The sequence below is a fragment of the Vanacampus margaritifer genome, chromosome 2 (assembly GCF_051991255.1).
Source record: "Vanacampus margaritifer isolate UIUO_Vmar chromosome 2, RoL_Vmar_1.0, whole genome shotgun sequence".
Classification (NCBI taxonomy): Eukaryota; Metazoa; Chordata; class Actinopteri; order Syngnathiformes; family Syngnathidae; genus Vanacampus; species Vanacampus margaritifer.
In genome coordinates, this window is record NC_135433.1 from 53,187,935 (window position 1) to 53,201,541 (window position 13,607).

General features: G+C 36.8%; 1 protein-coding gene across 8 annotated transcripts in view; it reads right to left on the minus strand.

Annotated features, from left to right (window-relative positions):
* The window catches only part of LOC144044427 (thyroid hormone receptor alpha), a 105,044-nt gene that overhangs the window by 28,318 nt on the left and 63,119 nt on the right, over positions 1-13,607 (minus strand). For all 8 annotated transcript variants that reach the window (XR_013291268.1, XM_077558832.1, XM_077558830.1 and 5 more), the window contains exon 4: positions 10,871-11,099. Coding sequence is in view for 7 of the 8 variants with exons in the window: in XM_077558832.1 (XP_077414958.1) it covers positions 10,871-10,926 (56 nt within the window). In the remaining variant the exon portion in view is untranslated. The remainder of the gene's footprint in view (positions 1-10,870; positions 11,100-13,607) is intronic.

Below are 13,607 nucleotides of genomic sequence, written 5' to 3' on the forward strand. Positions count from 1 at the left end.
ATCTTGCCTTATATTGCAAGTTGTGTTCCTAAATCCTAACAGCCATATTAGACATTTTGAGTTTATATATATATATTTTTTTAATTAAATGGGCAAAAGCATTTTAGAAAATAAATTAAGACAAAGTTCTATTTATCTGATTTCATTTTGTTTTGTTAAAAAAAACAAAAAAACAATCTGATCCGTGACTTTTGTGATCCATTGCACCTCCAGTTGTTTGGGTACAAAAACTATGTGGTGGTCAACAAAAAATTAATTGCAGTATGCCCAAGATTGGATCACTGACAGAGAGGCAACAACTTCAACTTTGAACATCTGAAGTTGCACAAAGAACGGTAAGTAAGTTAATGTCAGTTGTTTATCGGCTAATTATCGTTGCTAGCTGCGTAGTTAATGAAACTGTAAACTGACTGGTAACACATTGCAAACATGGCAATCTGTTGCACCACTCCAGGTTCACTCCCTGAGTCCCTGACTCCTACTTCGATACTCACCTGAAATAATATCATCTATGATGTTGTTAAAATGACTCGAAACGACTTGAAACTCAAAGTGTAGGACTTGTCATCACTGGAGGAGTATCCCGCATATGGTGTCCACATTGGAACGTACCGGGCATGTTTTAAAATCTTTCTACTCTGGGGCCAAAAGTAATCAGTATTAAGCTTCAAAACAGCGCCACTGTGTGGACGAACTGCCCAAAACGGTAAGAAATTTGTGCGGATACATTGAAACGGGCTTTCGTGTGGACGAGGCCTAAATAAACACCAACTGACGAGACGAGAGACACCTGGACAAGACACACGTGGCTTAAGGAGCTGATTGGCTGACACAAGGGACCAGGATGAAAAGCACAGGTGGACATGATAAAACATGACAAGACATTGACAAGGGGAGACATGAGGAAAACTTGACAACTAAAATTCAACCAAAACCAAACCAAAGCAAACATCATCCAGTTTTAATTCTAAAAATCCAATGAAAATATGATTATATTAGAATGGAACCCAGGCTAATCGTGAAGATGAGCTCAAACTTTGTGGGACTGTTCATGTGACTTCCATGCTTCAGTTAAGTAACGCTCAAGCATTTAATTTAATTGATGAGAAACACTGCCTCCAAGCACCAAGCAAGTGTTGTATAATGTTGTGTTATCACATGAAGGGAGAGGCTGGCTTGGATGTAGAGTGGTTATGTGTGCGTTTCTGTTGAAAAGTGGGGCAGTTATGTGGTAAGATGTTCAAAATGGCATGTGACAAAGACATAGTCACACAGGATGAGCTCAAAACCTGTTGGAGATACATGCAGATACTAGTTTGCAATGAGGGTTATTAAAAGTTGCAACGGAAAAGCCAGGCAATGCAGGAAATGTACACGCTGCAAAGCCACAAGAACTACTTAACTGTACTGTAACTGTTATGATCACGCTGAACTAGAAATTAACCCTCTCATTTTCTCACATACTGCTTTTACAGTTTATATACCCTAAAGGTTGTTAAAAAAACAATAATTTACTTTATTCTTCCACAACTCCAATCAATCTGCAAACTGCAAACGATCACGTGCACAAACTCAAGTTTCATATCAACAAGATAGACGTTGATAACATTGTTGTCATCCTTCCGTTAGACCCACAATATTAAGTAAATAAAAGTATTAATAAATAACACAAGAAGTAGGTAAGTGATAAAATAGGTATCAATAAATTAACACAAAATACAGCACACCATAAAATAAAGAAACAATATTACGGAGTGTCTTGTCGAGTCAAAAAACCAAAGATGTGTTTTAAGAAAGGTTTTAAAAGTGGAAAGAGAGACGTTCACACTGCAGGCAAATGCGACCCAGATCGGATTTTTTTTGCCCAAATGTGACCTGTATCTGACTTTTTTATGTCAGTCTGAACGGCTCAATTCAGATTTTTTCCACATCCGACCTGGGTCACATTCATATGTGAACCTAGATCGGATAAGTATTGTATGTATTTTTGCAATGCGACCGCAGTCAGATTGGCCAGGTTGCATATATCCGACCTCGACATCATAAAATGTCCAATATGCGCTCCGTGCAGGCGGGGGCATTAAGCTTGATTTATGCTTGACGCATCCACGAGGTCCGCACAGTTCAGAAGACGTACGTGACTCGGCAAAGTTGTTTCGAGTAACAGTTTTGACTTTATATTTGACTTTAATTTAATCCCACTTGAAACCTGAAGTACAAAGATGGCATTTGTCGTGGTCATATTAGTAAATTAGCCACGCAGACGGCTCAATTATTACGCGCGGCAATGACGTGACATCATCGTTAGGGAGAAAAAAAGGAGAGGTCCCCGTGAGATGAGGCGCTGAACAGGCTCGCCTAATTTTCACAAAATATTATTTCTACCTTCTCCTGCACCACTCCTCTGTAAATATGAGATGGTAAACATATGACACGCTGGACCGTACGTATTTACTTCTGCAAACACAGCGTTGTGAGTGACGTTGTATCTTCTTCTGCACATACGGGTCACTTTGGGGACGCATTACGTCCACACAGCAGACAGACTGAGGTCGCAATTAATAGGTAATGTGAATGCTTATTCAAAAAAATCTGATTTCACCCAAAAATCGGAATTGAACATTAAAATCTGCAGGGTGAACGTAGCCTAGTAGACCAAAATCTATGGGGAGAATTCCTAGAGAGAGAAAGAGAGTTTAAATTTGAGTAAAAAAAAAAAAATTTGATTAAGTAAAAATGAAAGAACTAGTTGGTTGCTCATTAAGTGAATTTTATTTATGTCTTGTGTATTTAAAATTTACAATATAATTCCAAAATTGTTCTTTAAACAAGCAAAAATATATATTTTTTATTTGATCTGAATACCCAGATATTTGCTAGAATTTTCAGTAGGATATTCGATTATCAACATATTCCATAGCTGCAGCACTAAAACTATTCAGTAAAATGAAATTTCTCAGCCGCGTCTCGTGGGATTTGTGTCTCGTTCCATGACTACACGCTATCCTTCCAAGCTAATCTTACTAGGTTAGCCTAAAAAAATAAAATAAAGGCAAACAGATTTCACTTAACATCGGAATGAAATTGGAGGCATAGTGTTCTTATCTCAAGTTTTGCATCAGAATCTGTGTGTGTTTTTGTGAGCATCCAGAATGCTCTGAGACTGAACACTCACAGAGGGGAGGGTACAGGGCATGAGGCAGCACTCACAAGAACACGTGCATTCTCAATGACACAGTGAGAAACATGCACATGCGCACAATCAAAGCAACAATCCCCTGCTGATGTCACATATTGAGGCATCCTGAGCTGTCCTCTGCTTTCTGCCCTCACCACCTCTTAATCTCTCTAATCCGCATGCCCACATGCCAATATGATACTTGCATATGTATACAAACATAATGCAGACATGCCAATAGTAGTATCAATAGATGAACTCAATTAATCAATTGCATTTGCACATCTGTATACGAGTTCTGGGCGATATGAAAAAATACATCAAAATATAGCCTTTTTTGTAGCACGATAACGATATATCTGAATATATTTTCAGTTATTCTATATACAAAATACACACTATGACTACTGACTTTTCTCATTTTATTTTGAAGTGGCATTAAACAGATCTGTATCAAATTAGAAAGACATCTAGTAGTGCTGCTATAGAAAATTATCAAATGTAAACAGAAGAGGCATAGTAGCTGACATATTTTTCACAAATGCATATATCAATCTAAATAAGTGGCATAAAAAAGTTTCACACATAAATCGACCAAAAATAAAAATGAAATTATTATTAATTAATTAAATTATTTTATGATTTTATGATTTATTTACTGTACGTTTTTACACATGTACATTTACTAATGTAGCGTTTACAAAGAAAAAATATATATATGTGGTTTAAAATAAAATGGCTTGAATTCAATGGAAAAATAGGTTATTCATACTCACATTTTAAAAAATTTTTTTTAGAGCTGTAATTGCAATTGTATTTTTTGCTCAAGGTTATCGTACTGTCATAATCTGATACTAGCTCATGCCTACTCAATCCACAGCCAATAATTTATACACCTTCACTAAAACATTTTCACTTGGGTGCTGCCAGCAGTTTAGACATGGACAGCTGAGTGTTATAGTTATTTTGAGTTGACTGTAAATTTACACTATTATACAAGCTGCACACTGACAACTTTATATTGTGTTTCATTTCTTGAGTATTGTCCCACGAAAAGAAAAATACAAATACTTGGGTTACACTCACTTTTGTGAGTTACTTTATTAGCATCCCAACACAAACTCTACCATCAACTGGGAAACACTCATATGCAGCTGGCACGCACACACACACACACGCACACGCACACGCACACGCACACGCACACGCACACGCACACGCACACGCACACGCACACGCACACGCACACGCACACGCACACACACACACACACACACACACACACACACACACACACACACACACACACACACACACAGTCTACTGAGACAGCTGCCAAGTTCCAATAAGCTCCTCAGGTAGATGCTACTTTTACAATGAGCAAGCTCAAACTGTATTTTCATAATTATAGCCCTGGTGGTAAATGACTGACACAAATATCACTCAGAATAAAAAAAAAAGAAGAAAGATGCCATCTTTGGCCTGTGTTGAGATCTTGTTGTGTATTACACAGCAAAAACAAAACAAAATAAAACAAAAGTGAGCTGTGAACGATCCATCCATTGAAATCTCCACCTTCAAATAACAGATAATCATATAATGCTGTAGTAACACATACAGACAGGTAACATAGCAAGACTATATTCTTTCTAATCTGTGAAACAGTAGTTCAATAAAGCTCAATCGCAACTTTCTTTTTCTAGTCTTTTGATCTTAAAGTAGGTGTGTACGCCATGCATGCACTGCACCACACTGCCCCTATGAAGCCAAGGCGCGTAAAACAGCAACAGTTATTATTTATTTAAATAAATACACATATACAGAATATACAGTATATATATTTATTGCTATTATTTTAAAGGTATGGTCCGACAGATTTCTGTTGCTGTTTGTAACCACAGCATTCAAAACTGACACTCGAGGAAGTCGAAGACAGCAGCCAACCAGGAACGAGCGTGAAACCAGTTTGCCAATCAGGAGCGGGTTCACTAACTTTGTTTGATTATTAGATGTATACATATACTGTATATGTGGTTATAAAACCTAAAATATGAATACTCATTATGTTTAGGCTATATTACAAATATAAGATTAATACATAACTATATCTAAAATATATGTAAACAAAAAATCTCGCTTAGGTTACCAGTTACTGGTGTATTGTTATATGTTTAATCCCCGCTAATTTCCTTCACTTTCACCTCCCTCCCCGTTTTTTCACTATTATATTTACTTAAACGTTACCTCATATTTTACACAAATTACATAAACCACCTAACCACTTTGATTCAATCCTATAACATGCCAATATTAACAAATAGCCTATACAGATATATACACAGGACTGAGTCTATATTGTTTGTATGCATAAATTAGTTCTGGTTTCCTGAAATGTTTGTGGCGCTCACTCACAGGCAAAAAGAATAAAAAATGTAGACCATCTCTTAAAATTAAAAGCAGATATTTGTCTCCTACAAGAAACCCACCAACAAAAATCTGATGAAAAATTACTTATTGATAAGAATTTTAGTCAAGCGTACTCTGCCCCTTATAACAGTAGACAAAGAGGAGTCTGTATACTCATACATAAGAATTTATTCTTTACTCTAAATAATACAATAACAGACCCAGAGGGCAGATACATTATTATTCAGGTGACTATATTTAATGAAATACATACATTTGGTAATTTATATGCCCCTAATAATGATGATCCGGCCTTTTTCCATGAATTTTTCTCTCAGCTGCTCTCAGCTGTTTGAGCAGCGAACTCTACTATTATTATTGGTGGAGACTTTAACACAGTCTTAAATCCATTAATAGATCATTCTAATAATACAACATGTATAACGCGATTACAATCTACTAAAGTAATAGGGGAATATAAGGATGATTTTGGGCTCGTCGACAGCTGGAGACTTAAAAACCCAAATAAGAAGGAATTTACCTTCTTTTCCGCTGTGCACCGGTCTTTTTCAAGAATTGATTTTCTTCTTACCAATAACTCTATTGCTGATAAAACTGTTACAAAAATACATCCTATTATTATTAGCGACCATGCACCAGTCTCCCTTTCCCTACAAGTTGATTATACCTTTAAACCACCACCGACATGGCGTTTTAACATCTCACTGCTAAACGACGCAGAGTTTGATAAAATTATAAGAAAAGAATGGGCAGACTTTTTGGAAATAAATGATTCTCCAGACCTATCCCCATCTCTTCTCTGGGAAGCTGGGAAAGCAGTAATTAGAGGTAAAATTATATCATATTCATCTTATAAAAAGAAACAGGATCAAAAATTAGAAAATGACTTGGAAGATAAAATTAAACAACTGACGGATGAGTACGCAATAAACCCAAATGACCAAATATGGACTGACTTACAAAATACAAAAATACAGTTAGACGATATGCTATCTAAAAAGACAGAGTTTATAATACAACAATTGAGATACAACAACTTTGAATATAATAACAAATCAGGTAAATTTCTTATAAACCAACTTCAACGCAATCGGGAAAAATCTCTTATAACGGCTATTAAAGGGACAACTGGTGAATGCACACAATCACCAGAAGAAATTAATCACATTTTTTAGAACTATTATCGCAACCTATACTCAGAAACTAACAAGCCTAACCCTGAGCATATTGAGGCATTCCTCAGTACCTTAAATATACCTCAGTTAACTACTGAATATAAAGATATCTTAGATGTGCCACTTACTATAAACGAGTTGTACAGTGCTCTAGATAGTATGCCTAATGGCAGAGCACCTGGCCCGGATGGTTATCCGGCTTTATTTTTTAAGCACTTCTGGTTAATGCTTGCTCCACTATTCTTAAGAGTAGTAACAGAAATTAAAACTAATGGTTACATACGCCCACACATGAATACAGCAGCAATTAAACTTTTATTAAAGCCAGAAAAAGACCCCACCCTTCCATCAAGTTACCGTCCGATTTCACTAATTAATACTGATAATAAAATTATCACTAAGGCTTTCGCATCTAGACTCGAAACAGTAATCTCGACAATCATTCATAGCGACCAAACAGGCTTTATTAAAGATTGTCACTCTACTAATAAGATTAGGAGGCTCTTTAACCTTATTAGCATGTCACAGCGGCATGATAAAAAGGCAGTTATTATATCATTGGATGCAGAAAAAGCTTTCGACAAAGTTAACTGGTCCTTCCTCTTTGCTGTTTTAAATAAATTTGGCTTTGGGAAGTCATTTATTCACTGGGTGTCAGTATTATATGATTCTCCTAAAGATACAGTTACTACTAATGGGATTATATCTCAGAGTTTTACTCCACAGAGAGGCACAAGACAGGGATGCCCACTGTCCCCTTTATTATTTGCAATATTTATTGAGCCACTTGCATTAGCTATACGCCAGGAAAGAAGGATTCAAGGAATTAACTCTGGGGTAACAGAACACAAAATTAATCTATATGCCAATGATATTTTACTTTATTTAGAAAAGCCTGCTATTTCGTTAGGGAAAGTATTTAACTTAACAACTAAATTCTCACATTTATCAGATTATTCTATTAACAATCAACACTACTACCTATTACAGAAAATTCATGGAACCCTGCAAGCCAGTACCCACACTACTCATTTCCTATAGGTAATTTAAAATACTTAGGCATAAAAATCGCACCTAAATTAACTGATTTAATTCATTTAAACTTTACTCCACTTCTGGATAGCATTTATAGTGACTTGGAGCGCTGGAATAATCTTCCTATTTCTTTAATAGGACGAATAGCCACCATTAAAATGAAAGTTTTACCTAAAATAAACTATTTTTTCTCAATGATTCCATTTAAACCTACGGCTAACTGGTTCCAGTTGTTGGACTCGGCCGTAACAAAATTTTACTGGAATAAAAAAAAAGCAAAGATAACTTTATCTACTCTTCAGAAAAGTAAATCCAAAGGAGGTCTAGAGGCACCAAATTTTATGCACTATATAGCTAACCAGCTACAATATATCGTTCTATAGGCACAACCCAACAGAGATACTAACTGTTGGCTGGAACTAGAACAGAAGGATTGTAATAACCTCACACTTCTAGATTTACTCTTTATTACAACATCGATTAAGCGACACAATTGTTTTAAGAACCCAATAATTTCCGCCACCCTGACTGCCTGGTGGAAGGCACTAGAGATCACAAAAGCCCAAGTGGAGCCCTGTGGGCTTTCTCCCCTATGGCATAACCCCGACTTTCAACTTAACAACCAATCGTTTTATTTAGGTGTGTGGGAGCAGAAAGGAATTACATATCTCCACCATCTTTTCTCAGATAATATGTTTATATCATATACATCCTTGCTCCAAAATTACTGGGGCTAGGATGTGGTGGATGGCGGGGGTTGATGGGGGGCGGGGGTTCGTGGGGGGAGCGGGGGATGTGGGCCGGTGGGGTGCCTGGCGGGCCTGCCGTGCCCCGTCCTGCTGCGTTGGGTTGGGGGCGCGGGCCGTGTTGGGGTGGGGGGTGCTCCTGGCTCCTGGGTTTGCTCTCCGGCCGGTGGCCCCTGCGGGACCCGGGGGTTGTCCCTTGGCGCTGCCGTGGCCTGGGGGGCCCTGAGGTGTTAAGGCTCCCCTCTTTGGTGGAGGTTTTCATGCATGCCAGATCCACCACACCAGCTATCGAAAATCAAACACAATCTGCTTCCTCCCCTGGTCGTTGAATCGGTGGAGGCTGATGTCTGTGGATCTTACTCTGCTTCATCTCTGCTGATTTTTGTTAGAATTTTAAAAGAAAGATGCCTACTAGTTGAAGGGATACTAGACTCATTGAGCCATTTTTAACAGTAAAAAGTGAATATAATATTTGATGATTTCAATATGTTTAATGTACAATTAATACCTTTAAATACTGTTTCCATTGGCTGTCGACTAAAGATAACATCACCTGTGCCTAGAAAATATCTAATGACCAATCATGGCTCAGTTTGCCGACCAGAAAACAGGTGAGCCGTGATTGGTCATTACCTACTTCCTCACCACAGGTGATGTCATCTTCAGTCGACAGCAAGTGGAAACATTTGTTTTTAAAGGTAATAATTGCAGAAAAAAAATAATGACGTTATCAAATTCATTCTGGACAAAATATTAACATTTTCTGCTGAAAATAGCTCAATGAGTCAAGTGTCCCTTTAAGGTTTAAAAAAACAAAACTCTTCAACATTTCGCAAATCTTAAAAGTTATTTTATAAGCACATGCTTAAAGACAGTACAATACTAATAATGGTTAATAGTTGGAGTTTAAATTATATATTTTTTCTATTTTGACACCAATATTTTCCTTTTTAGTGAAAGTAATTATCGGCTCCAAATATCGGTCATCGGCCTCCTTGACAACTAATACTGTAATCGGTATCTGTATTGGCCCTGAAAAAAACCCATATTGGTCTAATTAACACATTAATGAGCCACCAGTTACAAGGTAATATAAGAAGGTAAAGGCATCAATTTGTATACACTACACCGTATCATTCACTGTTTTTTCATACACGTTGTGTTTCACAGCACTACAGCCATTTGATCTACTGTATATCTGCAAGCAAAACATTCTTTTGTCCTTGCAGAATACACACAGTGCACTCGCTAAACAACCACTGTCACAGACAATACCTATTATGATGAATCATTTAGTGTTGACAGCTAGGAATTATGTATTTGTTTGTTCTACAATGTTCTGTTTCTTTAATAACTGTCTATAAAATTGAACATTAGCCATGCACAAGGGTACTGAGAGCAACATGAGTCCAAGAGTCCATTGTACTCACAGACCCTATAGGCTTCTAACTCTATTTGGAAAGTAAGAGAATCAATCACTCAGGCAAAATACAGTACACCAAAAAGTGTGAATCCATTTACCAAGAATGAGTGGCTGATATGACCAAATCATTATTCTTCTCTAATGTAAGGATAGTAAAAAGGAGTTCTCCTGGTTCTGTATTACGCTACAGACTGTGCTGGTTGTTTCTGAACTCAAGCCAGTAAATTTGTTAAATGAGGCATCGAGGGCAACATGTGTGTGAGTGAACACGTGCAGGAAAAGAGGCAGAAAGAGCACAGATGGTAGTGTGACAGGGTTTACTGCCTTTCGTTCCCAAAAATGCATCCACTATCATTCAACCCATTATCCGTACATACAAGTATGTCATATTCTGCAACAGGTTTTCTGCAATTATGCTATGTCTGGTTGATACAGAGACATGATTCAATCAAGGGAAAATCAGTTTTCACCTGCTCCGGCACATCAACAGTCAACGTTTGCTCTCCGGAAAAAGTTTTTTTTGAAAGTCACACACTCATGCACAAAAACACAACAGTACATACAGTATACTCAGTGGCCACTTTCAATGAGTTGTATCATCTGCCTCTTAAAAATGATACATATGTACGTGCATAAATATAAACAGCCACATTCACTTTTAATTGTCACAGTCAAGAGTCCGGTAATCAACCAATGTTTATCATTCTACTTGCAGTCGGCAGTGGTGTAAACAAATGAACAATGGATCCTTGTTTTGAGAGGTTTTTCTAAAACTTAAGGGTTCTTCCCTTGTGGGTGTACCTAATGTTGAGGCCACCGAGTGTACTTTTGACACACACACACACACACACACACACACACACACACACACAAAAATCTGTCTCACCCCTTCTCATTTTTCACCGATGAGTCGTTATTCTGCTTCTTGGACTCTGGCTCCATTCAGCCTCAGTCCCATCCAGCAGCCAATGACAGGATAATGAGGTTGACCCAGACCTTGCCAGCCTGCTCAGGATTTGCCGGGAGAGCCTTCAAAAGGCAGCCACATGGGAATGGTTGCAGCCATTTGCTGGGAAAAGCATGGTTGGCACAACAACAGCTGAGACAAATGAAAGCTGCAAAAGGAAAGAGAGAGAAGATATGGTGATAGGGTCAAGAACTGCACAATCATATGGTGTCATGAATTGTAGACATAATACATGTCACATCACACATCTGAAGCAGGACTTATTTTCGAGGAAATATTTTTTCCTGCTGCTTGGCTAACCAAAAGCAAAACATCAGTAAAGTGACATTTATTGTAAGAAAACTGTATTTTAGTCATTTGCAAAGTTTCTTTCTTACATGACAATGTCTGGCACTCACTCTAATGGTTAAAACCTGATTTCACAAAGCGTGAAAAAGCACTATCCGCAAACTCAAACAGTAACATGAGCACTGATAAATAACAGCATGAGCAGTGACCAGGCTCCCAAAATAGGCAATCCAGCGTTGCCACGGCAATGAGTGAGACCCTCTTCCTCGAGGAATGAGAAGTGTGAAATGAAAACGAATAAACATTCATGTCCCGTAATTCATTTAGATTGTTTTCAGCAAACTATCCTTTTTATCATTTATTACACATACAATCAAAACAATACATGATGTAATTGTACTTACAACATACTGTGGATGTGTGACATTTTGGGACAGTTTTTGATTTCTGTCTGTATTGTAACATTTACCAGTGTGTGTGCGTGTGTTTGCAGGCAACTGTTGTACTGTTATTTTATTTCATTTTTTAATAAGTATTAGTAAGTAAAGTATTCACTGTATACAGCACAAATGAGCTGCTGTTTATAAACAGCAAACATCTAAAAATGTCAAGTTTTGGTTGAATTGTCCTATTTAAAGATTCTTTTCTTGCTTCTGTTGAACCATCAATTACCTCCAAATCACATGGTACAAATGTCAAGCTCCAATATGATTTATAATAAGTATCAAAATGGGTGAAGATGCAAAGCAGTCCAAGTTGACAAATCACGCATAATGTCATAGTTGAGGCGCTTTGGGGGATAAAAAAAAATGTATGCAAATTCCAGATATTGAGTCACTACAAGTTAATTTCAGAAGACTTTAGCAAAGCTTATACAGTATAAGAACTGGCAAATGAGTGACTCTCCCAAGTAGATCTTCACTTGTTGTGCTTGAGTGCCCTACTTGTTGTAATTTTTGGAATTCTGAATTTAATATTGAAATGTGATATCTTACCCTTTGCATGGCACAATTAAAACACAGTTTTATATTATCTATCATAAATTAATTAAATTAATGTATGTATGTATAGTAAAATTAATGAAGTACAACTGACAAATGAATACGATTTATCGGTTATTGTTAATAAACTATATTAACTACGACAAAATATCTAACAATTAATCAAACTTTCTCCAATAAGTCTTATTCCATCGGTGAAAGTACTACTTTTTCAACATACTATATTCAAAAACAATTACATGTTCAATTCATCATAATTCTGCAATAGTCACCAATCTCATTACTTTTTTTCCTTTTACTGCCATGATGTGTTTAATAATTGCAATTTTCTGAGAAGTCTTATAGTTTAATTTAGATCCAATTTAATATAAAATAAATGTTTCTGCCTGATTACTCAAGTATTCTTTTGGGAAAAATGGTGCATATCATACACATTCTACCAGAGTATACATTATATTATACAGAATATAGTATTTGTGGAAATTAAGTGGTGGGAACCATCACCATATTTGTAAAATACGCTATTTGGAAGGGGACTTGACAAATACTACATACTTAGGCCAAGAGGTGTGTTGCTATTAACCTGTGTGTGCTGCCATCTAGTGGCTCCAGTACACCCTGGCCACAACTGCTCAACTTGGGAGAAAAAAAAAAGAGTTTATATTCTTTGTTAGATTTTGCTTTAACTAATGTTACAGTAGACCTCTTCAAATTTGATCTTTTTCGTCGAACATATGCAAACTGATATTTTTCCCATTCTCCAAGGTCTAAAGTAACTAAATACACCAGTTATTTTGATCTTGTACCTTGGCTATGCCTGCCGCAAGAGCCATGTAGTTTTACTGTTGACATTTTTCAAAAACGCTGCAAAATTCGGGATATTATGTCTTAGGTTTCATTTTAGCTTCCCAGAGGAAAACTAATAAAATTGTCTTGCATGTGGTAGTAAACACATTAACATCTGTGTAAATTGTAACAACCGGTCATTTTAATGCACAAACATACATATTTTTATGCTTGGAAAGGATCATTTCATATGATACATAAATATCTAAATTTGTTTACTCTTAATGCACATCTATCACATATCACGATGTTTTATCTCTTCACTTCAGATAATCAGTTAAGATTGATCTGTTAAGATTTGCGAAATGCTGACATTATGGCATCTGGAAGACGCCATAAATCAATCTTAAATGACCATCTGAAATAAAGAGATAAAACATAATTAATGATGTGATATGCAGTACAGGCCAAAAGTTTGGACACACACTTTATTCTCATGACTATTTACATTGTAGATTCTCACTGAAGGCTTCAAAACTAAGCATGCACACGTAGAGATATGTAGTTGACAAAAAAAGGTG